Source organism: Salmo trutta, chromosome 25 (genome assembly GCF_901001165.1).
Source record: "Salmo trutta chromosome 25, fSalTru1.1, whole genome shotgun sequence".
NCBI lineage: Eukaryota > Metazoa > Chordata > Actinopteri > Salmoniformes > Salmonidae > Salmo > Salmo trutta.
In genome coordinates, this window is record NC_042981.1 from 46009285 (window position 1) to 46036287 (window position 27003).

The following is a 27003-nucleotide window of genomic DNA, read 5'->3' on the forward strand; positions in this document are numbered from 1 at the left end:
AAACACTGGAATGGTAGATGTGCAGAAGATGAATGTGCAAGTAGAGATACTGGGGTGCAAAGGAGCAAGATAAATAAATAAATACAGTATGGGGATGAGGTAGATAGATGGGCTGTTTACAGATGGGCTATGTACAGGTGCAGTGATCTGTGAGCTGCTCTGACAGCTGGTGCTTAAGGCTAGTGAGGAAGATATGAGTCTCCAGGTTCAGTGATTTTTGCAGTTTGTTCCAGTCATTGGCAGCAGAGAACTGGAAGGAAAGGTGACCAAAGGAGGAATTGGCTTTGGGGGTGACCAGTGAGATATACCTGCTGGAGCGCGTACGAGTGGGTGCTGCTATGGTGACCAGTGAGCTGAGATCAGGCGGGGCTTTACCTAGCAGAGACTTGTAGATAACCTGTAGCCAGTGGGTTTGGCGACGAGTATGAAGCGAGGGCCAACCAACGAGAGCGTGCAGGTCGCAGTGGTGGGTAGTGTATGGGGCTTTGGTGACAAAACGGATGGCACTGTGATAGACTGCATCCAATTTGTTGAGTAGTGTTGGAGGCTATTTTATAGATGACAACGCCGAAGTCGAGGATCGGTAGGATGGTCAGTTTAACGAGGGTATGTTTGGCAGCATGAGTGAAGGATTGACCATTGACCACATTAACCCCCCCTTTGTTTTTACACTGCTGCTACTCGCTGTTTATTATCTATGCACAGTCACTTTACAAATTACCTCGACTGTCACTGATCCCTCCGGAACTTTCATTACGCACACCTGGCCCCTATTCCCACTGATTGTATTTGTATATATGTACCCTTTGGTTTCCATTGGGTGGTCGATAATTGTAACTATGTCCATTGGTGCGTGTGAGTACCTGTGCTGTGTGTTTTGGCTTTCGTGCCCTTGTGGATTGCGCAGATGATTACGGGTCTCGTCCCGTGTGTTAATCATTGTGCGCTAGTGTTATTTATTCAAGGTACTCCTTGCTCTTTTGTTTGGGTTTCAACCCTGTATTTTGTTAAGTGTTTGTTTGGTCTTCGTCCCCGTGCCTTTACACGGCACGCCGTAATTTGTGTACATTAAAAAAAAACTATTACGCATTCCTGCGTCTGTCTCCCGAATAATTTATACCAGCGTGACATCGACTAACCTGTACCCCCACACATTGACTTGGTACCAGTACCCCCTGTATATAGCCTCGTTATTGTTATGTAAATGCATTGTGTTACTTTTTGATAGATTTTTTTTAATTTTTTACTTTAGGTTTATTTTGTAAATATTTTATTAACTCTATTTCTTGAACTGCATTGTTGGTTAAGGGCTTGTAAGTAAGCATTTCACTGTAAGGTCTACACCTATTGTATTTGTGTCAGTAGTTGCTAGGAGTGGTGGTAGGAGTCAGGCGCAGAGAGCAGAGGTAAGGAACTTTGTGTTTATTAAATAAAACACAACACAAACGACGCCAACACAACCGGCGTGGAAAAAATGCAAATTGCCCAGAACAGGTGCATAGCATGCATAAAAGATAATAGTAGTAGATCGCCAGCACATCCAAATACAAAAAACACAACCTGACGCTAAATAATCCCGCACAACACTGGGCGGGCTAACCAGGCTTAAATAACCAAAATCAATAAACCAAATGAGGGACAGGTGCAAACAATAAGACATACCAAACGAAAAGGAAAAAAGGATCAGCGGCGGCTAGTAGGTCGGTGACGACGACCGCCGAGCGCCGCCCGAGCAGGCAGGGGAGCCACCTTCGGTGGGATTCGTGACAGTACCCCCCTCCTGACGCGCGGCTCCCGCAGCGCGCCGCCACCGACCTCGAGGGCGACCCGGAGGACGAGGTGCAGGGCGATCCCCATGAAGGCGGTGGAACTCCCTCAGTAGTGGGGGGTCCAAAATGTCCCTCCTGGGTACCCAGCACCTCTCCTCCGCGCCGTACCCCTCCCAGTCGACGAGGTACTGTAGGCCCCCCCCCCGAAGTCTGGAGTCCAGAATGGCGCGTATCCTATACGCCGGGGACCCCCCAATGTCCAGCGGGGGGGGAGGAACCTCCGGCACCTCACCTTCCTGCATGGGACCAGCCACCACCGGCCTGAGGAGAGACACATGAAACGAGGGGTTAATACGGTAGTAAGATGGAAGTTGTAATCGGTAACACACCTCGTTTATCCTCCTCAGGACTTTAAACGGCCCTACACACTGCGGACCCAGCTTCCGGCAGGGCAAGCGGAGGGGCAGGTTTCTAGCCGAGAGCCAGACTCGATCCCCCGGTGCAAACACAGGGGTCTCACTGCGGTGCTGGTCAGCGCTCTTCTTTTGCCGTCCACTCGCCTTGGTGAGTGCGTCCTTGACGGCTCTCCATGTGTCCTTCGAGCGCTGCACCCAATCCTCCACCGCAGGAGCCTCGGTCTGGCTCTGGTGCCATGGAGCCAGGACCGGCTGGTAGCCCAACACGCACTGGAACGGTGACATGTTGGTAGATGAGTGCCGTAGAGAATTTTGGGCTATTTCTGCCCATGGCACGTATCTCGCCCATTCTCTGGGCCGGTCCTGGCAATACGTCCTTAGAAACCTACCCACCTCTTGGTTCACCCTCTCAACCTGCCCATTACTCTCGGGGTGGAAACCCGAGGTCAGGCTGACCGAGACCCCCAAACGTTCCATGAACGCCCTCCAAACTCTGGACGTGAACTGGGGACCCCGATCAGAAACGATGTCCTCGGGCACCCCGTAGTGCCGGAAGACATGGGTAAACAGTGCCTCCGCAGTCTGCAGAGCCGTAGGGAGACCGGGCAACGGGATGAGACGACAGGACTTCGAGAACCGATCCACAACGACCAGGATAGTGGTGTTCCCCTGAGATACGGGAAGGTCAGTGAGGAAGTCCACTGACAAGTGTGACCACGGCCGCTGTGGAACGGGGAGGGGGTGTAATTTCCCTCTAGGCAGGTGTCGAGGAGCCTTGCTCTGAGCGCACACCGAGCAGGAGGAAACATAGAACCGCACGTCTTTACCCAAGGTGGGCCACCAGTATTTCCCCCTCAGGTTCCGCACTGTCCTCTCAATCCCAGGGTGACCCGAAGAGGGGAGATTATGGGCCCATCGAATCAATCGATCACGGAGACCAAGCGGTACGTACTGAACACCTGCCGGACACTGCGATGGTGCAGGTTCCGACCGTAACGCCCGCTCGATCTCCGCGTCCAGCTCCCATACCACCGGAGCTACCAAACACGACGCCGGAAGAATGGGAGCCGGATCGATGGCCCTCTCCTCGGTGTCATATAGGCGGGACAGTGCGTCGGCCTTCGTGTTCTGTGAACCTGGCCGATAGGAGATCGTGAACCGGAAACGGGTAAAGAACATGGCCCACCTGGCCTGACGCGGATTCAGTCTCCTAGCTGCCCGGATGTACTCGAGATTACGGTGGTCAGTCCAGATGAGGAAAGGGTGCCTAGCCCCCTCAAGCCAATGTCTCCACACCTTCAGAGCCTTGACCACAGCTAACAACTCCCTGTCCCCCACGTCATAGTTCTGCTCCGCCGGCCCCAGCTTCCTAGAAAAGAAAGCGCACGGGCGGAGTTTGGGTGGCGTGCCCGAGCGCTGTGATAGCACGGCCCCCACCCCAGTCTCGGACGCGTCCACCTCCACTATGAATGCCAAAGAGGGATCCGGATGAGCCAGCACTGGAGCAACGGTAAACAGCTCCTTCAAGCGACTGAACGCTCTGTTCGCCTCTGTTGACCAGCGCAAGCGCGCCGGACCCCCCTTCAGCAGTGAGGTAATGGGAGCCGCAACTTGACCAAAGCCCCGGATAAACCTCCGGTAGTAATTGGCAAACCCTAAAAACCGCTGCACCTCCTTTACCGTGGTCGGAGTCGGCCAATTACGCACGGCTTTAACGCGGTCATCCTCCATCACCACCCCCGAGGTGGAAATGCGATACCCCAGGAAGGAAACGGCTCGTTTGAAAAACTCACATTTCTCAGCCTTGACGTACAGGTCATTCTCCAGCAGTCGTCCAAGCACCTTGCGCACCAGGGAGACATGCGCGGCGCGGGTGGCGGAGTAAATCAAGATGTCGTCAATATACACCACCACCCCCTGCCCGTGCAGGTCCCTGAGAATCTCGTCAACAAAGGATTGAAAGACGGCTGGAGCATTCTTTAACCCGTACGGCATGACGAGGTACTCATAGTGGCCCGATGTGGTACTGAATGCGGTTTTCCACTCGTCTCCTCCCCGGATACGCACCAGATTGTAAGCGCTCCTGAGGTCCAGTTTCGTGAAAAACCGCGCGCCGTGAAATGATTCCACCGCCGTAGCGATGAGAGGTAGTGGGTAACTGAACCCTACTGTGATGGAATTTAGACCTCTATAATCAATGCACGGGCGCAAACCTCCATCCTTTTTCTTCACGAAAAAGAAACTCGAGGAGACGGGTGACATGGAGGGCCGTATATACCCCTGTCTCAGAGATTCCGTGACATATGTCTCCATAGCCAACGTCTCCTCTTGTGACAATGGGTACACATGACTCCTGGGAAGTGCAGCGTTTACCTGGAGATTTATCACGCAATCCCCTCGTCGATGAGGTGGTAATCGGGTCGCCCTCTTTTTACAGAAGGCGATAGCCAAATCGGCATATTCTGAGGGAATGCGCACTGTGGAAACCTGGTCTGGACTCTCCACCGTCGTCGCACCGATGGAAACTCCCTTACACCTGCCTGAGCACTCCTCTGACCACCCTCTGAGAACCCCCTGTCTCCACGAAATATTGGGATTGTGATTGGCCAGCCAGGGAATCCCCAGCACCACTGGAAACGCAGGAGAATCAATGAGGAAGAGACTAATCCGTTCTCCATGATCCCCCTGCGTTACCATGTCCAGTGGCACCGTGGCCTCCCTGACCAGTCCTGACCCTAATGGTCGGCTATCTAAGGAGTGCACGGGGAAAGGTTGGTCCAACGATACCAGGGGAATCCCTAGCCTTAATGCGAGCCCACGATCCATAAAGTTTCCAGCTGCGCCTGAATCGACTAGCGCCTTATGCTGGAAAGAGGGAGAAAACAAGGGGAAAGTTACTAAAACGAACATGTGACCAACAGGGGGCTCTGGGTGAGGTTGGTGCTTACTCACCTGAGATGGACGAGGAGTGCTCCGCCTGCCATCCCGATTCCCAGAGGAGCTCCCCCAGCACCGGTCGGTAGTGTGTCCTCTCCGACCACACTGGGGACAAGGGGAGCCTCCTCCTCCGGTTCCCCTGGACGCGGCCCCCCCTAGCTCCATAGGAATGGGAGCTGGAGGACCTGGAGGTGGAACCAACAGGACCCCGTCTGGACGCCCGCGCGCAGCCAGCAGATTGTCAAGACGAATGGACATGTCGATCAGTTCATCCAGTGACAGGGTAGTGTCCCGACAGGCTAGCTCACGGCGGACGTCCTCCCGGAGGCTACACCTATAGTGGTCCATCAGGGCCCTGTCGTTCCACCCCGCTCCAGCAGCCAAGGTCCGGAACTCCAGAGCAAAGTCCTGTGCGCTCCTCGTCTCCTGACGCAGGTGGAACAGCCGTTCACCCGCCGCCCGGCCTTCAGCTGGGTGGTCGAACACGGCCCGGAAACGGCGGGTGAACTCGGGGTAATGATCCCTTGCCGAGTCTGGACCATACCACACTGCGTTGGCCCACTCCAGGGCACGTCCCGTTAAGCAGGAGACGAGGACGCTTACGCTCTCCTCTCCCGAGGGAGCTGGATGAACGGTAGCCAGGTACAAATCCAACTGTAGCAGGAACCCCTGGCACCCAGCCGCCGCTCCATCGTACTCCCTGGGGAGAGCCAGGCGTAGGGCTCCGGGTCCGGACGTCGGTGGAGGGGTAGATGGTGGAGGGGGATTTGGGGCTGGGGATGCGGTAGGGAGGCCACTCCTCTCCCATCGGTCCATCCTTTCCATCATCTGCTCCATCGCTGAGCCGATTCGGTGGAGGATGGTGGTATGGTGAAGGACCCGTTCCTCCATCGATGGGAGAGGAGGGGAGGCTGCTCCTGCTGACTCCATAGCTGGTGCGGGATTCTGTCAGTAGTTGCTAGGAGTGGTGGTAGGAGTCAGGCGCAGAGAGCAGAGGTAAGGAACTTTGTGTTTATTAAATAAAACACAACACAAACGACGCCAACACAACCGGCGTGGAAAAAATGCAAATTGCCCAGAACAGGTGCATAGCATGCATAAAAGATAATAGTAGTAGATCGCCAGCACATCCAAATACAAAAAACACAACCTGACGCTAAATAATCCCGCACAACACTGGGCGGACTAACCAGGCTTAAATAACCAAAATCAATAAACCAAATGAGGGACAGGTGCAAACAATAAGACATACCAAACGAAAAGGAAAAAAGGATCAGCGGCGGCTAGTAGGTCGGTGACGACGACCGCCGAGCGCCGCCCGAGCAGGCAGGGGAGCCACCTTCGGTGGGATTCGTGACAATTTGGCGCATGTGACAAATCAAATTTGATTTGATTTGAAATGGCATTGGCACTTGGATTGGAACCGGTACTTTGGTCAGATGACATGAAAATAGAGCTCTTTGGAAATGCCCAGACTAAGGATATCAAGGATCTGGAAGGATTCTGTATGGAGGAATGGTCTAAGATCCCTCCCAATGTGTTCTCCAGCTCATAAAAGATTTTTGAAAAAGGCTGTGTCGTTCATTATCCTCGTAAGCTGAGGTATTGAAAGGGAATGAAAACAAGGTTGTCAATTTTTACCCCTAAAAAAATAAAAAGTTTACTACAAAATCTCTTTCTCTGAACAATTTTATTAGTATAAATTAATATAATTTCATTGAGCATACAATATATATAATGATTTATTTTACACAGTCATTTTTGCTCATCTTTATCAAGAGTGTCAATCATTTCAGACCCCATTGTATATATAGCTAGGGATGTTATTCTGAACAACAAAGACAATCAGGGAAAATAAGGCCTCAGTGTCAATTTCAATAATGTATGAATGAATAGAGGATTGTGCCAGTAAAGCAGGCTTAGTTCTTGATAAATCAGAATCTAAAAGAAATTCCCTGATGACTCACTGTAGGTTGGAACAGAGATTGTCGAGTGTTGCTTCAGGACAGACAGACTGTACGAACACAGACAGACAGACAAAGCAGACAGACGCCCAGACGTACCGTTGTTCTCATGGGACAGGCCGACAGACAGAAAGATGTAGACAGACAGAGGTAGACAGTACGAAGACAGTACATAGATAGACGTCCAGACTGACCGTTGTTCTCATGGGACAGGCGCAGGGCCTGCAGGGAGGTGTCCGGGCTGACCTCCAGCTGGCACACCATTACCTTGGCACGGCTTAAGGCTGGCAGTGCCCGCCGCAGATCCTCACCACCCAGTAGCAGGTTGGCACCAGCCACGATCACAATGGCGTTCTCCCCTGCGGACGTGACACAACCGAAAGTGACCAAATGGAAAGATGATGACGGGGCAGGAGAGTCACTGGTCCTCGCTTACGACAGCATAGGTATGTACTGTGTTTTTGTGTGTGTCACACACACACACACACACACACACACACACACACACACACACACACACACACACACACACCCTTTGCTTGCTACTTCATTGTTGCAGATATGATGGAATTAGATTGGGTGTTCCAAAAATGTTTTGTTCACTCCACACTTGCTGTTCTGTTGGGCTTAGAAGAGATTCTGCCACATTGTTAGACTGAGCCTTGGACTGGCCCTTCGACATGCTCCAATCTCCTCTGACTGTGTTTTAGTACTCCAACACTATGCACCAGGAATGACTAGCTGTGTTTTTTTTTATGGGTATTGTTGAACAATTTGTAGCTGAATCGCAGGGGTCTGAGATGCTTGAACCACATTTGCTCAGTGGATTCAGGAAATGAACTGTCATTCAACAATTGTACGTCCTGTCAAATCATCTTAGAAAGTGAATCCAAAATATAAATTCATTTCCTGGATTGAGTTACAATGAAAATGACCATGGACTGTTGTTTTCAACGAGAATCTCAATCTATTGTACCCGTTTATATCACACTGGTTAGTAGTGTTGGGCTTTGTCCTATCGTGATATACACATTCTTTTTTTGGGGGGGAGGGGGGGGGCTATAACAATAGTTGGGCTATAGTGCAAAATCGAATGCACCTGGACGAATCATGACGAAAGATGTGGAAAGACTGGGCAGAAGCTAAGTGCAGGCAAATGTTTTCTAATATTCCTTTCTGGTGGTGGAGCTTCAGCAGGTTTGTGTGTGTCTGTCTGTATGTGCGCACTGTGATGGAGCAGTGACTGTCTGATGAGGAACAGGCTGTCTTACCGTAGTGACATGGGCTGGATAGAAGTAGTCTACTGCGTTTAGAACTGGATAATAATTGCTTTATTTGCCTCATAAAATAATAGAAAAAGAAATAATATTGTTTGTTCTAACTCTCATAAAGCTGTGATTGAAAAAAGCTTATGCCTAGAGTCAAGATCCCTTTGTGTGTCAAATGCAAGCCGAGATCTCACGCTCAGATTTGCTTAAAACAAACTTGAGCCTATGCAACATTAACCAATTAAAAACAGTTCTGTAGCAATGAGGTTTATGCAGTAGGCTATAGGCCCAATATATCATCACTGCATACTGGCTATCCTTGAATTGCCCTGCCAATGTTGTTCTTCTCAGACCATTTTGAAATTATATATATAAATGTGGTTTATGATCACACTGGTAATAGATCATTTTAGTATTACAGGTGAGGCACATCTGAGTGAGCATTGGGGCTGTTCCCGACTAAAAAACATCTTGGTTGACCAAAAGTCGTCTGTTCTTTCAACCAATCGATTGGTGTATTTTTTTCCATAAACAGTGCATTTCGAAAGTATTCACACCCCTTGGCTTTTTCCACATTTTGTTACGTTACAGCCTTATTCTAAAATTGATTAAATAAAAATATTTCCTCATCAATATACACACAATACCCCATAATGACAAAGTGAAAACAGGTTTTTAGAAATGTTTGCAAATTTATAAAAAATAAAAAACAGAAATACCTTATTTACATAAGTATTCAGACCCTTTGCTATGAGACTCGAAATTGAGCTCAGGGGCATCCTGTTTCCATTGATCAACCTTGAGATGTTTCTACATGTAACGAGTGCACTGAGAGTCGGGAAGCAAGTACAGGGAGTGTTTTAATAAATAAACAAAACAATAAACACGAAACACAAACAACACACCAACATGAAACAAAGTCAATAACACTTGAGGAAAGAACCAAGGGGAGTGACAGATATAGGGAAGATAATCAAGGAGGTGATGGAGTCCAGGTCAGTGTCATGAGGCGCAGGTGCGCAAGACGATGGTGACATGTGTGCGGGATAAGCAGCAGCCTGATGACATAGAGGCCAGAGAGGGAGTATACGTGACACGACAACTTGATCAGAGTCCACCTTTGGTAAATTCAGTTGATTGGACATGTCTATTTAAGGTCCCGCAGTTGACAGTGCATGTCAGAGCAAAAACCAAGCCATGAGGTCGAAGGAATTGTCCGTAGAGCTCCGATACAGGATTGTGTCGAGGTACAGATCTGAGGAAGGGTACCAAAAAATTGCTGCAGCATTGAAGGTCCCCAAGAACACAGTGGCCTCCATCCTTATTAAATGAAAGAAGTTTGTAACCACCAAGACTCTTCCTAGAGCTGGCAGCCTGGCCAAACTGAGAAGGGCCTTGGTCAGGGAGGTGACCAAGAACCCGATGGTCACTTTGACCGAGCTCCAGAGTTCCTCTGTGGAGATGGGAGAAACTTCCTGAAGGACAACCATCTCTGCAGCACTCCACCAATCAGGCCTTTATGGAAGAGTAGCCAGACGGAAGCCACTCCTCAGTAAAAGGCACATGACACTCTACTTGGACTTTGCCAAAAGGCACCTAAAGACTCTCAGACCATGAGAAACAAGATTCTCTGGTCTGACGAAACCAAGATTGAACTCTTTGGCCTGAATGCAAAGCGTCACTTCTGGAGGAAACCTGGAACCATCCCTACAGTGAAGCATGTTGGTGGCAGCATCGTGCTGTGGGGATGTTTTTTAGCGGCAGGGACTGGGAGATTGGTCAGGATAAAGGGAAAGATGAACGGAGCAAAGTAGAGAGATCCTTGATGAAAACCTGCTCCGGATGCTCAGGGGTTGGAGTTTTCTTGCTTTACTTAGACTTTCAATCTTTTGTCCTTATCATAATCATAAAGGGAAACGTGAACTTGAGATATACTTATAGCAATTAAGATTATTTTTCCAGTCTACTTTTAAGAGACCATTAAGAATGTTGTATTTTTCACCTTCCAAAAGGATAATGACCCTTAACACACAGCCAAGACAACGCAGGAGTGGCTTCAGGACAAGTCTCTGAATGTCCTTGAGTGGCCCAGCCAGAGCCCGGAATTGAACCTGATTGAGAGATCTGAAAATAGCTGTGCATTGACGCTCCCCATCCAACCTGACAAAGCTTGAGATGATATGCAGAGAAGAATGGGACAAACTCCCCAAATACAGGTGTGCCAAGCTTGTAGCGTCATACCCAAGAAGACTTGAGGCTGTAATCGCTGCCAAAGGTGCTTCAACAAAGTACTGAGTAAAGGGTCTGAATCCTTACGTAATGTGATTTTTATTTTTATACATTTGCAAAAATGTCTAAAAAACAGTTTTCACTTCGTCATTAAAAATAAGGCTGCAACATTTTAGAATCCATTTTCGAATAAGGCTGTAACGTAACAAAATGTGGAAAATGTCAAGGGGTCTCAATACTTTCGGAATGCACTGTGTATATATACACCCTATGTGTCTTAATACAATCAACTATACTGAACAAAAATATAAACGCAATATGCAACAATTTCAAATATTTTAAAGTTCATATGAGGAAATCAGTCATTTAAATAAATGAATTAGGCCCTTATCTATAGATTTCCCATGATTGGGCAGGGGTGCAGCCATGGGTGGGCCTGGGAGGGCATAGGCCCACCCACTAGTCAGCCTGGCCCTCCCACTGAGGAGCCAGGCCCAGCCACTCAGAATTAGTTTTCCCCCATAAAAGGGCTTTATGTCAGACAGAAATACTCCTCAGCAACCAGGGGTTCTATCCAAATCTAAATAAAAATTAGACAAACCTAAAAAGTAACTTCTATTGCCATTGCCAACTATGTAAAAATAGCCGATATAAAGCCAACAAATAAAAACATTGCAGCCTGCAGGTAGAAAATATCCTGATTAAAAAAAAATATCCTATAAATCACATTGGCTACACAGGACCTGTCTGCAACGAACTTGAAAGAAGCTTGCACTAACAAACTTGCAACATTGTATAAAATATTCTGGGCTCGGGCAGACACAGCTATTTTGAGCAAGGGATAAGTGCTCATCGGGTAGACCTATTTTATGACATTTCCACTCAATCAGAGCATGATATTTTTCCCTTTCACACCGTGGTTATCGAACGGGAGAGAGCTGGAAAGATTTTTCAAAAACATTGAGGAACTACTGTCATTCTCAATGGATGGAAAAACAGACTGTTTGTTTTACTTTGAGGTGACGAAAACAATACTTTGAGAAGCTCCACAGGTCATTAGTGAAGACGCAGTTAAGCCAATCAGAAATACTAGCAGATCCCCAAATGGGCACATTTTCAGTATATACCTACATTTGCGCACAGGCCAGGTAGCATATAGGCCTACTTCTAAGCGGAATCAGGTGCATGTCCTTACTCAACATTGACAGAGTGCTCTAAACAAAAGACAATGACTAAATTGACAAAACTCGTAAACAAAACTTGTTTCTCACAAGTGTAGCAAAGGTCGTGGGCTCTGCAAACAACATGTCCACTCTGACAATGAGAATGGTAAAAGACCGGAATACATTAATACAGAATGCATTAACAGAAATTATCATAACCAAACAAACATTGTAGATTAGAAATGCTATGAATGAACGGTAAATGTAGGCTACTACTGGTGATATGATGGGGAATTGATAGACACCAACAATCTAGGCAAAGAATTCACACAATGAACTTATGAAACGATGAATATGCACACATTGGTCAGAGAGAGCATTCTGGAGAGACGTGCATTGTACATTTTAGCCACCCTCCCCTTCTTCTTGGACTGTGCCATCCACGCGGCCTCCGCAATGGATTAGTCAATGGATTGTGGCGTGTGCCATCATTTTCTTTTTATACATTTTCTACTGCTCGACAAAAAAATAAATCTTGGTTAACCAATAGCCTATCGACCAAACAATCGACCAGTCGACTAATTGGGGTCAGCCCTAGTGAGCATAGTCATTTGATTATTCTTTTTTTTTTTTTTTACTGGACTGACGGCCTGCAACTAATGGTCAGTCTGATGGGAGGGAGCGAGCCTCTCACCTGACTCACCGTTCCTCTGCTCTCCCTCCACTGAGAAAAGGGCACACAGTCTTCCAGCTGATGGCTAAACTCAAGTCACACTGCATTATTTCTGCCTCATGCACCATTTCATGTTGTTACTTCTATGAAAAGGTGAAATATTCCTCGATATTAGAAAAGTCAAGCCGCTAATAATAACAATCCCCAATGCAGGTTTATCAGAACACTTTGCTATACTCATTCATTACAGCTGCAGTGCTGGTTGTAGCGTGAGTGGAAGTTGGGTGGACACGTATTTTGGGTGAACGCTTAGTGTTGAACAAAGTGTTGACAGTGCTGAATAACAAGTTACTTAAACAACTTACTTATAAAAACTGCAGCTATTTGCATTATTCTCTCTAGTCGTGGTTTTAAAGTTTTGAAATCTCATAGTATCAACTTTGGTGTGCGTTCGAGGCTTCTTTTTACAGTCTATGGATCGAGGAAACTGTGCAGAGATGGTGAACTGAGCTATCTGACAGGCCAGCGGTAGGCCTATAGGTGCACTTGATTTGCTCCCTGGACTTGCCGGGTAGGCGGAGTTCTACCTTCAGACACATGAAATGGTTCAAAATGATGAATCAAGTGCACCTACCGCCAACAGCACGAAACAAATAAAAAAAAAGTAGGAACGCTAGGCTTTATCGTTGGGTTTTTTACAGAAATGTTTGGTGATGGACTAGGAATGCCTTGGAGATCGACCGGTTGGCGACCACTTGCTTAGTCTATAGACTTTCACTCTTATTTTAAAAAGCCACAACTTTAGGACAACACCTTCGTAGGCTAGAATATTTGGGATATAAGCTACTGTCTTAAAGCTTTTATGATAGGCCAGTAGGAGGAATGAGGATAGGTTATTGGCCATTTGGTTTTCAACCTCGCTTGGAGGGATATTCCCGGCCAGCATGGATATTTTTCTTTCTTAATAAGCTTAAACTTAAATAAACTTGTCATTCGACTTTTCTAAAGGCTATTGATATTGGTTGTTCTCTCTCATTATTAGTCCCCTGGCTAACTTACATTTCAGGCTATTCAAATAACTTTTTGAGATGGAACTCCGTTACATTCATTGTTTAATCGGGAGAAAGCCATGCATACAACGATGAAGCGTAGCCTTCAGCCATATACATAAACCATATAGAATGCAGAGAGAAGGGAATATAGACCGTTTTTTTAAAAAACAGCTAAACACAAGATAGGTGTCCATTAGGAGTGTCCATTATATATATAAAAAATAATGAATATGTTTAGGCTATAGCCTAATGCATCTGACAGAGCGAGTCAGAAAGTAACAATACTTTCTGACTGGACATTTTGCGCTGCTTTGGTGGAATTCTCTGCATTGTGTGGCCTACATTCCTCTTTTGCGTTCTGTATCACATATTTATTGAAATAGGTTACCGTAAATAGGAATAGGCAAATGTGCACTGCAAGACTCCAATCTTTACTACGGGGCTCCAGTCAAGTTCAAATAGGCTAAACCATCGTGATTCTGGATTAGCTAGCCCATCCCCAGTTCCAAGCATACTAACCATTTCTAGCTGAACATCATAGCAGGCCTGGAAGCAGTTACTAATCAAAAGAGGACCATCGTGCTCTCCCAAGTTTGGTTGGTGCGTATAACCAGTGAATCCAGATAAGCAACAAATGTGATGGGTCTGCACTAATGTCGCATAAAGCCTACTTCCTTTTTCTTTTTCACTGCATCAGGGAGGCATAAATATTTGTATGAAAATAACACGTTTCAACAACTGAGACATAGACTGAACAAGTTCCACAGACATGTGACTAACAGAAATTGAATAATGTGTCCCTGAACAAAGGGGGGGGGGGGGGGGGGGGGTCAAAATCAAAAGTAACAGTCAGTATCTGGTGTTGCCACCAGCTGCATTAAGTACTGCAGTACTCCTCCTCATGGACTGCACCAGATTTGCCAGTTCTTGCTGTGAGATGTTACCCCATTCTTCCACCAAGGCACCTGCAAGTTCCCAGACATTTCTCGGGGGAATGGCCCTAGCCCTCACCCTCCGATCCAACAGGTCTCAGATGTGCTCAATGGGATTGAGATCCGGGTTCTTCACTGGCCATGGCAGAACACTGACATTCCTGTCTTGCAGGAAATCACGCACAGAACGAGCAGTATGGCTGGTGGCATTGTCACGCTGGAGGGTCATGTCAGGATGAGCCTGCAGGAAGGGTACCACGAGGGAGGAGGAAGTCTTCCCTGTAACGCACAGCGTTGAGATTGCCTGCAATGACAACAAGCTCAATCCGATGATGCTGTGACACACCGCACCAGAACATGACGGACCCTTCACCTCCAAATCGATCCCGCTCCATAGTACAGGCCTCGGTGTAACGCTCATTCTTTCGACGATAAACGCGAATCCGACCATCACAGTCTAGTGAGGACCTGCCTTACAACAGGCCTATAAGCCCTCAGTCCAGCCTCTCTAAACCTATTGCGGACAGTCTGAGCACTGATGGAGGGATTGTGCGTTCCTGGTGTTGTTGTTGCCATCCTGTGCCTGTCCCGCAGGTGTGATATTCGGATGTACCGATCCTGTGCAGGTGTTGTTACACGTGGTCTGCCACTGCGAGGACGATCAGCTGTCCGTCCTGTCTCCCTTTAGTGCTGTCTTAGGCGTCTCACAGTACGGACACTGCAGTTTATTGCCTTGGCCACATCTGCAGTCCTCATGCCTCCTTGCAGCATGCCTAAGGCACATTCACGCAGATGAGCAGGGACCCTGGGCATCTTTCTTTTGGTGTTTTTCAGAGTCAGTAGAAAGGCCTCTTTAGTGTCCTAAGTTTTCATAACTGTGACCTTAATTGCCGACCGTCTGTAAGCTGTTAGTGTCTAAACGACCGTTCCACAGGTGCATGTTCATTAATTGTTTATGGTTCATTGAACAAGCATGGGAAACAGTGTTTCAACCCTTTACAATGAAGATCTGTGAAGTTATTTGGATTTTTATGGAATTATCTTTGAAAGACAGGGTCCTGAAAAAGGGACGCCTTTTTTTGCTGAGTTTAGAACATGAAAAACAGTTCAGTACTGGAATTTGTGTTATTTTCGGTACTTCTGTGAAATATGTCTCACGTCATATACCGATTGAGAGGATCTAGTCTGTATAGTAATTTGTCTGAATCTTTTCAAGGAGGCAATAGTAAGCTAGCCAGGCTACATGCGCTTACAGCTGACAAAGGGCGAGCCACTTTTGAGAAGCAAGCGATGAGAGAAAATTATGACATTTGACTTCTTCAAACAAAAACATAATACCTCCACGCCAGCAACTTGTTGACAAAACTGTCTCCAGAAGCAAACATTGGGAATACTTTGATTACAAAGCAGATGACGAGGGCCAGTCAACAGAAACAACTAAGCAAAAGGTTTTACAAAGCAGTGCAAGGGAGGTTTAGCTCCAAAACTACAAACTATTTTACACATGACATTTGCATTGTAACATTCTTCTAGCAACTTAATCTTGGTTACCCAGAAGTAAAATTATGTCGCGAAAATGTGTAATTTCCTGTTTTACTTCTGGGGGGGATGTTGTTAACGATTGTGATTACCTTTGCGCGAAGGAAGCGAAGTCTCCTCCTTCGCGAAAGGAAACTCTCAGCCAAACCCCTCTCTTCCGTAATTTCACACGTGTTTATAATGGCCAAAGATTTAATTTTTGTTTTGATACATTTTTACGATATAGCCAATTTTGAGTTCGTGGAATGTAGTGGAAACCATTTATCATCCGCACCCAGGCTTGAAAATCATTGCACCAATTTAAGCACTACCTTCGCCCAATCCTGATTTGTCCAAATAATCAATGATGAAAATCCCAAACCAGGAACTACTGCTATTCGTAATCACATAATTCTACGTGAGCCTTGACAGATTCTCACCGTTTCATCTGTCCACGAGAGATTACTAGCATCTCAATTCCATTATTTTTGAATGACATGAACATATATTTAGCATGACATTCATGTGAGCAGCATGTTATGCCAGCAATATATTTAGACTGCTTCGCGTTTGTCTAGGCTTGCTGGCAGTAGTCAGCCAGCAGCCCTGGATAGAGCATTGCACCCTGGGAGTTGAAATGCACTCTGAGAATCGTAGTATGCTGTGCAAAATCCATTGTACTTCTAAGGGGTGTTAGACTATTGCAATATAGAAACTTCAGAAATTAGCTTCAAAGTGTTTTTTTTTATGTCGTTTTGGAACTAAACTATTATTTTAATACATTAAATGATTTAGCTATAATGAATCATAGGTTTAATGAAGATGAGCAAATTAACCCTGATATGTATCAAATTACATTTGAAAACAGTTTAGATGTATTTGTCAAATTATTTTGTGTGCTCTGAGTCTCAGACATGGTTTTGCATATGGAATTTTGAAGATATTCTTCTGTTATTTAATATGGTGTTTTAATTTTTAAACAAATTGATGAGAGAATATATTATATTTGTTATTGTAGTTGTTATACTCGTTTTTTCATTATTCTAACATATTGTTCAATGTTCAAATGTTCAACTGTCGCTATCAAAGTATAAATTCTGGTATCATGACAACACTATAAGAGCCCATGTTATGGCAAAAATGGACTCTGCACGAATGCCCGGCCGCCCTGTCTTCAGTCAGCTGTAAACTCCACACAATGTTTATTTTTTACAATTATGATGGTTAAAATTATTTTCATGATGGTCTTCATCCATTACCGTCGGTTATACGGTAATAGTCATCCCTAACGCAAACCCTTCTTCCTAAAACACTAACTTCCTGTGTACCTCAGCAGGATTCGCAAGATTTGTACTATTCACACACACCCACATGCATGAGCACACACTCACACTCAAGCGCTTCGCCCACCCACATATCAGCGATGCATTATATCACCTGATTCTATTTGCAGACACAGATGCAGATAAAGCCCAGGCTAATTTTACACTCTGTGCAGAGGAGGGTTTAGAGGGAAGTAGTAGAGTGGTGCGTACTGATCCTCGTCCCATTCAGATGCACTTAGTGTGTAGGTGCACATCTGGTGAATTCTGCTCCTCAGTAAAGCACATGTATGTGTGTGTGTGTGTGAGTGAGTAACCAAGTAAGTGCACATTGAGCAAGTGAGTGATTGTATGTGTTGGTAATTTGTTGGGGGGATTTTTAAATTTTAACAGGGCAGTCTACGGCCCTCGTTTACCTGCATCGTTGACAATGATGGAGGCAGCACCAGTGGCCGAGTCAACCGTCTGCCCCACAAACTCTAGAGGGAGAAAAAGAGGAATAAAGCGGAAGCATTTCAACACATATGTTGTATTCCTTCATTTCTAATAGTTTGGCACTTTTGGGACTATTCCATTGGTTCAATTACGCTGAGCAAACTCAATCTTAAACGATGCACATCTAAAAGAAAAACAAATATTATTTCGATCAAGGTCTGGGATGATGCATGCCATGAAATAGCATATCTGTTGCATTTCAAGATAGTTTTGAAATAAGCACAGCAACTTTTTTTGTATTTTAAGAATGGCCTGTTGTTTTGAAAGTTGTAATTTTTGGTATTCTTACCTGTGGATACACCATTGTCCTTGAAATTCTGGATGTAGTTTTCTCCAAAGAAGTCTTTGCCAACCTGAAATAAAAACGCTATGATGAAACTTCGAAAACACGGATCTAAGCAATACATGAGATAGACACTTTTTGAAGATCAGTGAACTCCAACCAGAATCGGGTTGTATTTTCTCGTACCCCGCTGGCATACTGGCAAAGTGCCGTCACATCACACAAACACATGCACACACACACATGCACACACATAGACACACGTGCGAACACACACAAGGCCATCGCGCCAAGCCTTCAAGATACGACGACCCCACCCGTCCGACGCCTCCTCATGTCCACCTCTCCTCCCTCATCCTCCCCTCCTTCCCTCGATCTGCTCTGGGATGTCCACATCGTAAAATCGTTTGGGGGGGCGTTGAAGGGGTCCCCACCTCGCCCTCAGGCTCCCCACTTTTATCCCACGCTTTCAAGGAAGAAGTCAAAGAGGCATCTGTGCCCTAACTGCCTATGAAGTGTAGTATGCAGTGGTAGTAGCACTATAGTGGGAGCCTAGGCCCCCTTTGTCTTTGAAGTGCGGCCTTCCTCCTTGGATGTTTCTCAAAAGCCTGGGCATCTATTTTTGGGCTCTGCCCATGCCTGGAGAGCTGCTCCTGCGTTGTACAGCTTATCGACTGGGCCCTTTGTTCTTGACAGAGGTGGGGCTTCAGCTACTTTGCTGACCTTTTTTTATGCTGTGCCTAGCTGATTGGAGACCTGGGGTTGGATGTATGGGAATAATTGGCGTTTGAAGGAGTGTGGTTTGTGGGTGTGTGTTATGCATGTGTAATGGTACGGATCAAGGGAGAATGAGGGCCGGAGCATTGACAGGGGTGGTTAGGAGTTCAGTGTGAAAGAGTGCGTTCTGGAAAAGTACAGTAGAGGGACAGGGAGAGAGAGAGAGGGCTTGCTTGCCATTTACTACCACTGTGTCATACCTTGCAGACCATGGCAGTCTTGGCTCCCATTCTAGCGGCCTGAATACACTGGTTTGCCCCTTTGCCTCCGAAACCAATGAAGAACTTGTGACCGTGGATGGTCTCTCCCGCCTTGGGTAGCCTTGGTGCCTGGCTGAGGGAGAAATCGCACAGGTAAAATATCCCTCACAGACTCATAAAACCCTGTAGTAAAACTCTCAAGTCACTTACAACTACGACAAAGGTGCAATGATATGTCCATTTTTGAGACAGCAACAATTGTACTCTGGTGATATGATCTCTGCTAATAACAGACTATGGGGATTGCAACATCGAGGAATTGCTTACTCACACTCACCCTCACTACTGTTGCCACACATTTGCAGACACACCCCGCTCACACCTATGCTGCTGCTAAAATGATTATTGATTAGATGTATTACTACAATTAAGCAGTGTTCATTGATTATTGATGGCCATTAACATTAGTATCTATCCATTTATCCTGCTACTGGTCACTATTACTCTTGTATACATGTATATCCGCCTATCACACACACACACACACACACACACACACACACACACACACACACACACACACACACACACACACACACACACACACACACACACACACACACACACACACACACACACAACCTTATAATGCTGCTTATTATTATTTATTCTACTACCAATCACTTTTCCACACGTACATACAGTGCATTCCCTTAACTTTTTCCACATTTTATTAACGTTACATCCTTATTCTAAAATGGATTTAAAAAAATGTATCATCAATGACAAAGCGAAAACTGTTTTTCAGAAATTTGTGCAAATAAAATACCTTATTTACAATCAGTATTCAGACCCTTTGCTATGACACTAGAAATTGAGCTCAGGTGCATTCTGTTTCCATTGATCATCCTTGAGATGTTGCTACAACTTGATTGGAGTCCACCTGTGGTAAATTACATTTATTGGACATGACTTGGAAAGGCACACACCTGGCTATATAAGGTCCCACAGTTTACAGTGCATGTCAGAGCAAAATCAAAGCCATGAGGAAGAAGGAATTGTCTGTAGAGCTCCGAGACAGGACTGTGTCGAGGCACAGATCTGGGGATGGGTACCAAAAAATGTGTGCAGCATCATTCTTAAATGGAAGAACTTTGAAACCACCAAGACTCTTCCTAGAGCTAGCCGTCTGGCCAAACTGTGAAATCGAGGGAGAAGTCCTTGGTCAGGGAGGTGACCAAGAACCCGATGTACACTCTGACAGAGCTCCAGAGTTCCTCTGTGGAGATGGGAGAACCTTCCAGGACAACCATCTCTGCAGCACTCAACCAATCAGGCCTTTATGGTAGAGTGGCCAGACGGAAGCAATTCCTCAGTAAAAGGCACATGACAGCACACTTGGAGTTTGCCAAAAGTCACCTAAAGACTCTCAGACCATGAGAAACAAGATTCTCTGGTCTGATGACACCAAGATTGAACTCTTTGGCCTGAATGCCAAGCGTCACTTCTGGAGGCAAATTGGCACCATCCCTACGGTGAAGCATGGTGGTGGCAGCACCATGCTGTGGGGATGTTTTTCAGCGGCAGGGACTGGGAGACTAGTCAGGATCGAGGCAAAAATGAACGGAGGAAAGTAAATATTTTTTTGAATAAGGCTGTAACGTAACAAAATGTGGAAAAAGATCTGAATACTTTCAGAATGCACTGTATCTACCTAAACTACTCCAGTATCCATGCACAATGTACATTTGGTACTGACCCTGTATATAGCTTACATTGTCCTGTTTTCTTCCTGTCTTATTTCTTGCGTTTTTTTTAGGTAAATGATTTTGATATTGATTACTGCACTGTTCGGAAGGGCTTGCAAGTTAAGTATTTCACTGTACTTGTGCATGTGACAATTAAAACTTTAAACTTGAATCCTGTTCCCCTGCATATGGGAAAAATAACCATCCAAAGCAAAGGCCTTTTCACCCTGCATTGTTCTTAGCCCCAGGCTAGACTGGCCCTAGGTTAACTTAGCCTTTTGTTCACACAAACATTTGTTAACCCTGGGCTAAGCTTTAGCCCTGGGCTAAGGATTAACAATTGTATTACAAAGCACTGGGCTAGCAGACAAACACAACATGCGATCAACATTCAATCTCTGACACATGACCAATATTATAAGCTGAGCAATAATTTAAGTTAGTTTATTAGTATCCTCATTGGCTACTGTACATGCAGGAGCTACTCTTCCTAGGGTCCACATAAAATGTACAAATGCATGACGAAGTACAGAACAGTAATATACAAGAACAACATAAGATATTATATTAAAATTAAACAATAAATAAAGTTATATATAGGAAAGACACCAAGAGACAACAAAAATACTATTTACACACTAATCATAGTTTAAAACCGTTAATCATAGATTTACTGATCCAGATTTAAAATGAAGTGGTGCAACACATCTCTGATGAATTATAAACCTAGATTTACAAAACCTAGATTAGCTCTAATCCTAGATGAATTTAAACCATGTTGGTGCAACCCACCCTCAGTGTTTTTTTATGACTGGTTTATTGTTAATTCCCCATTCTGACACTGACTGTAACCCCTTGCTAAGAGTCTCAGTGAGCTCACTGGCTGTAGGTGCTGATGTGTAGAGTGTCCAATCATCAGCACACATAGTCATTTTATCTTCTTGTAAGACAAGTGACAAATTATTTGTGAAAATGCAACTGCCCTGAGGGATTCCATACTATACATATCTGATGTTAGAGAAGCTTCCATTGAAGAATAATCTCGGAGTTCTATTGGATAAATAACTCTCCACCCATGTGATGGCAGGTGATATAAAGCCATAACAAGTGAGTTTTTTTTTTCAATTACAAATGATGATCAATAACATCTAATTCTGCACTGAAATCTAACAATACAGCTTAAACTATCATCTTATTATAAGCCAATCATCAGTCATCTTTTAGCCAATCATCAGTCATCTGAGTCTGTGCAGTACAAGTTGAGTGCCCTGCCTTATACGCATGCTGAAAGTCAGTAGTTAACTTGTTCTTTAAGAAATAGCATTGGATTTGATCAAACACAATTCTCTCCATCAGTTTACTTAAACAGGCAGCAAACTGATTGGGCAGCTGTTGGAGCCAGCAAAGGGATTTTTACTATCTGTAGGTTGTGGAATTACTTAAGCTTCCTTCCACGCCTGTGGACACACACACTCCATTAGGCTTTGGTTAAAGATGGCAAATAGGGGGGGCAATACAGTCTGCTAGTATTCTCAATAGTTTCCCATCAAGGTTGTCTATACCTGGTGGCTTATCATTATTGAAGTGATAATGCCCGAGAAGCTGGTGTTTGAAGGATATATTGGCACGGATGTTGTTAGGCCGGAGACGAAGTCGAGGACCGGCAAACCGTGCCAATATATCCTTCAAACACCGGCTTCGAGGGCATTATCACTTTTATACAACTGGTTACCAACATATTCAAATAATGATTGACATATTTTCATTAAAAACTTTATTCATACTATTTCATCCGTCCACAATATTTAGTCCCTACACATATCTAGGGTTGCTATCCAAGCCGGCTGGTCGTTTGTTCTATGGGGTCAGTTGCCAGAAACGCGATCCAGTTGTTCATTCTTTTTGTTCTCTATAAACCCGACCATAGCCATACTGGCTGGCAACATTCTTATCCCTTGCTTGCTAGCTAGCCAACTATGGCTAAGTTACAGTCACATCAAACAGTGCAGCCAGAATAACAACAATAGCTGCATTTGCTGTTTTTTAGTGACATTTATTTGGATACATAACAATGACCTAATGAGGGGCGATTTCGCCTGGCATAGAAAATGTGCTCTCGTCAGGACACTGTTGATCAGAGGAGCTAGCCAACAACACAGCTAACACAATAACGTAAAACTGAAGCTGGAAAGACTGCAAACTAGCTGCATGAAAATGTTTCATGATTTCGACTGGCTGAGAAACGTGGGACAGCTATGGGATCGAATTTGAATATTGAAACAATGTTGCAAATGTCAGAGAGACAGACAGTAAGGTTTATACAAATCTCCACTGTTAAAAACTAATGTTAGTCTAAAAGAAATGTGAGATAATATCTAGATCCTTTTTATAGTGGAGATCAAGATTAGAAATTCCCTGGCTGGGCTGATGAGAAAGTGGATTGCACAGTCAGATGGAACAGAGTAAATAGGAATTTTAATGTCATAGATTTAGTCTGTGATAACATGTGGAATAGACACCGGCTGGAATGCAGATTTAACCAGCATTCAGGATTAGACCCACTCGTTGTATAATGATGGATAACAACTGTTTTTCCACCTCTTCCACACAAACTTGACCAAATTGAAAACAGCAGTCCTTTTCTTTCATTAATAGATCTTCAATACACAACTATGATGGGTCACTGTTCAATGTTGTCATTTCACTTATCAGTTTCTCCACTTTACTAGTGAAATAGTCATTGAAATGATTGGCTATAAGAAAGGTTTTGTTATAAATGACCCATCAACTTCAATGAACAATGGAGATGAATTGGGTTTTCTGCCCATAATATAATTGAAGGTGCAACAAAGTCTTTTCGCATGGTTTTTTATGTCATTTATCTTGTTTTTGGTAATATCATTTTATTTTTAGTTAAGTTTAGTCACACAATTTCTCAATTGACGGTATGTCAACCAATCCGCTGAGTAGCCTGACTTTTTTGCATAATTTCTTTCAATCATATAATTTTTCAATTGATCACCGATCCATACGTCTCTAACAGTTCTCATAGTTAGTTTCTTAACAGGTATATGTTTGTCAATTATTGGCAAAAATAAATTTTCAAATATTCTAAGTGCTGCATCTGGATGGCACCGGAATGGACGGCCGCCGTTTTACGGGCTCCTGACCAATTGTGCTAGTTTGTGTGTTTTTCTGTGCTGATTTAAACTTTTTTTCTACATAATGTTTCCGCCACCGTTTCTTATGACCGAAAATAGCTTCTGGATATCAGAACAGCAATTACTCACCTCGAACTGGATGAGGATTTTTTCTTTAATGAGTCGGAAGTGAAAGATTTACTGCTCCTCCCGGACTAGGCCCAAACCCACATCATTAGTATGAAGAGACGTAGTTACAGAGGTCGAAGAGCCGGATGCCTGGCGAGTATGCGTCGGCGAGTGGATAATCCACCTTTGCCCTCTGTTCAACTGGCGAATGTGGAATCACTGGAGAATAAACTGGATGAGCTCCGTTTGAGGCTTTCCTATAGCCTTTTGTCAACAACAGCTAGTGCGCGGTCCCTAATATTATTAAGAAAGTCTCAAGGTTTTCCTTGCCTGAGTTAGAGTACATCATGATAAGCTGTAGACCACACTATTTACCAAGAGAGTTTATCTATAGTGCCTTCGGAAAGTATTCAGACCCCTTGACTTTTTCCACATTTTGTTACTTTACAGTCTTATTCTTTTTTTCTCCTCATCAATCTACACACAATACCCCATACATTTATTTATTAAAAGTTAAAAACTGAAATATCACATTTACATAAGTATTCAGACCCTTTACTCAGTACTTTGTTGAAGCACCTTTGGCAGCGATTACAGCATCGAGTCTTCTTGGGAATGACGCTACAAGGGTGGCACACCTGTATTTGGGGAGTTTCTCCCAGATCCTCTCAAGCTCTGCCAGGTTGGATGGGGAGCGTTGCTGCACAGCTATTTTCAAGTCTCTCCAAAGATGTTAGATCGGGTTCAAGTCCGGGCTCTGCCTGGGCCACTCAAGGACATTCAGAGACCTGTCCCGAAGCCATTCCTGCGTTGTCTTGGTTGTGTGCTTATGGTCGTTGTCCTGTTGGAAGGTGAACCTTCGCCCATCTGAGTTCCTGAGTGCTCTGGAGCAGGATCTCTCTGTACTTTGCTCCGTTCATTTTTGCCTCGATCCTGACTAGTCTCCCAGTCCCTGCCGCTGAAAAACATCCCCACAGCATGGTGCTGCCACCACCATGCTTCCCTGTAGGGATGGTGCCAGGTTTCCTCCAGAAGTGACGCTTGGTATTTAGGCCAAATAGTTCAATCTTGGTGTCATCAGACCAGAGAACCTTGTATCTCATGGTCTGAGAGTCTTTCGGTGCTTTTGACAAACTCTAACCGGGCTGTCATGTGCCTTTTACTGAGGAATTGCTTCCGTCTGGTCACTCTACCATAAAGGCCTGATTGGTTGAGTGCTGCAGAGATGGTTGTCCTTCTGGAAGGTTCTCTCATCTTCACAGAGGAACTCTAGAACTCTGTCAGAGTGACTTGGTGGTGCCTCGACACATTCCTGTCTTGGAGCTTGGTCACCTCCCTGACCAAGGCCCTTCTCCCCCGACTGCTCAGTTTGGCCGGGCGGCCAGCTCTGATTTTTTTTGTATTGGAGTGTCAGTGTAGTATGTGTGAGTGTGTGGTTAGAGTCCAGTGAGTTTAATCCATTTGAGAATAAGGCTGTAATTAACTAAATGTGGAAAAAGTCAAAGGCTCTGAATACTTTCCGAATGTGCTGTATGTCAATTAAGTGAATGTGCAGCTTTTGTGATTCAACAGCGAGCATTCTAGGCGTTATTAACCATGTTTTATACTGGTTATTTTGGCACCGTGTTTATGGGGCTCCTCGAAAAGTCGGTGCTAACTCACCCTGCTCTGGAGCAGGGCCAGCTAGCCATGGGCTAAGGTTGGTGCTAGCCCACTTCAGAATGTGCAAGTGTGAACACTCGCTTAGCCCTGGACTAAGGTGCAGTTGAACGCAAGTTGCTCAGTCAGTGCTGGTCATAGACGCAAACTACAGCTGCTTTGACATGACTATGTCAAATCAAATAAATTCAAAATGTATGTCACATGCGTTGAATGCAAAAAATATAAAATAAAAAGTAACACAATAAAATAACAATAATGAGGCTATATACAGGGGGTACCGGTACTGAGTCAATGTGCGGGGGTACAGGTTAGTCGAGATAATAAACAGCGAGTAGCAGCAGTGTAAGTGTAAAAACAAAAAGGGGGGGTCAATGCAAATAGCCTGGGTGGCCATTTGATTAATTGTTCAGCAGTCTTATGGCTTGGGGGTAGAAGCTGTTAAGGAGCCTTTTGGACCTAAACTTGGTGCTCCGGTACCGGAACAGTCTATGACTTGGGTAACTGGATTCTTTGACAATGTTTTGGGCCTTCCTCTGACACCGACTAGTATATACACCCTGGATGGCAAGAAGCTTGGCCCTAGTGATGTACTGGGCTGTACGCACTTTACGGTCGGATGCCGAGCATTTGCCATACCAGGCGGCGATGCAACTGGTCAGGATGCTCTCAATGGTGTAGCTATGTAACCTTTTGAGGATCTGGGGACCCATGCCAAATCTTCTCAGTCTCCTGAGGGGGAAAGGCATTGTCATGCTCTCTTCACAACTAATGTTGAGATATTGTTGTCCTGGCACCACACTGCCAGTTCTCTGACCTCCTTTGTCGGTGATCAGGCCTACCACCGTTGTGTCGTCAGCAAACTTAATGGTGATGTTGGAGTCGTGCTTTGCCACACAGTTGTGGGTGAACAGGGAGTACAGAAGGGGACTAAGCATGCACCCCTGAGGGGCCCCCGTGTTGAGGATCAGCGTGGCAGATGTGTTGTTTGCTTACCCTTACTACCTGGGGGTGGACCATCAGGAAGTCCAGGATCCAGTTGCAGAGGGAGGTGTTTAGTCCCAGGGTCCTTAGTGATGAGCTTTGTGGGCACTATGGTGTTGAACGCTGAGCTGTAGTCAATGAATAGCATTCTCACATTGGTGTTCCTTTTGTCCAGGTGGTAAAGGGCAGTGTGGAGTGTGATTGAGATTGTGTCATCTGTGGATCTGTTGGGGCGGTGTGCGAATTGGAGTGGGTCTAAGGTTTCCAGGATGATGGTGTTGAAGTGAGCCCTGTTAGGGCTAATGTCACTAATGTCTGACACTACAGGTTGGGTCATGCTTACCC

General features: G+C 45.2%; 1 protein-coding gene across 5 annotated transcripts in view; it reads right to left on the reverse strand.

The window, feature by feature from the left end:
* Positions 1–27003, reverse strand: part of rbks (ribokinase) — a 92098-nt gene that overhangs the window by 34473 nt on the left and 30622 nt on the right. For 4 of the 5 annotated variants that reach the window (XM_029714087.1, XM_029714089.1, XM_029714086.1 and 1 more), the window contains exons 3-6: positions 18999–19131; positions 18028–18091; positions 17660–17722; positions 7281–7445 (exon numbers count right to left, since the gene is read on the reverse strand). In XM_029714087.1, coding sequence (XP_029569947.1) covers positions 7281–7445; positions 17660–17722; positions 18028–18091; positions 18999–19131 — 425 coding nt within the window. The remainder of the gene's footprint in view (positions 1–7280; positions 7446–17659; positions 17723–18027; positions 18092–18998; positions 19132–27003) is intronic. The other variant, XM_029714090.1, reaches the window with a different exon arrangement.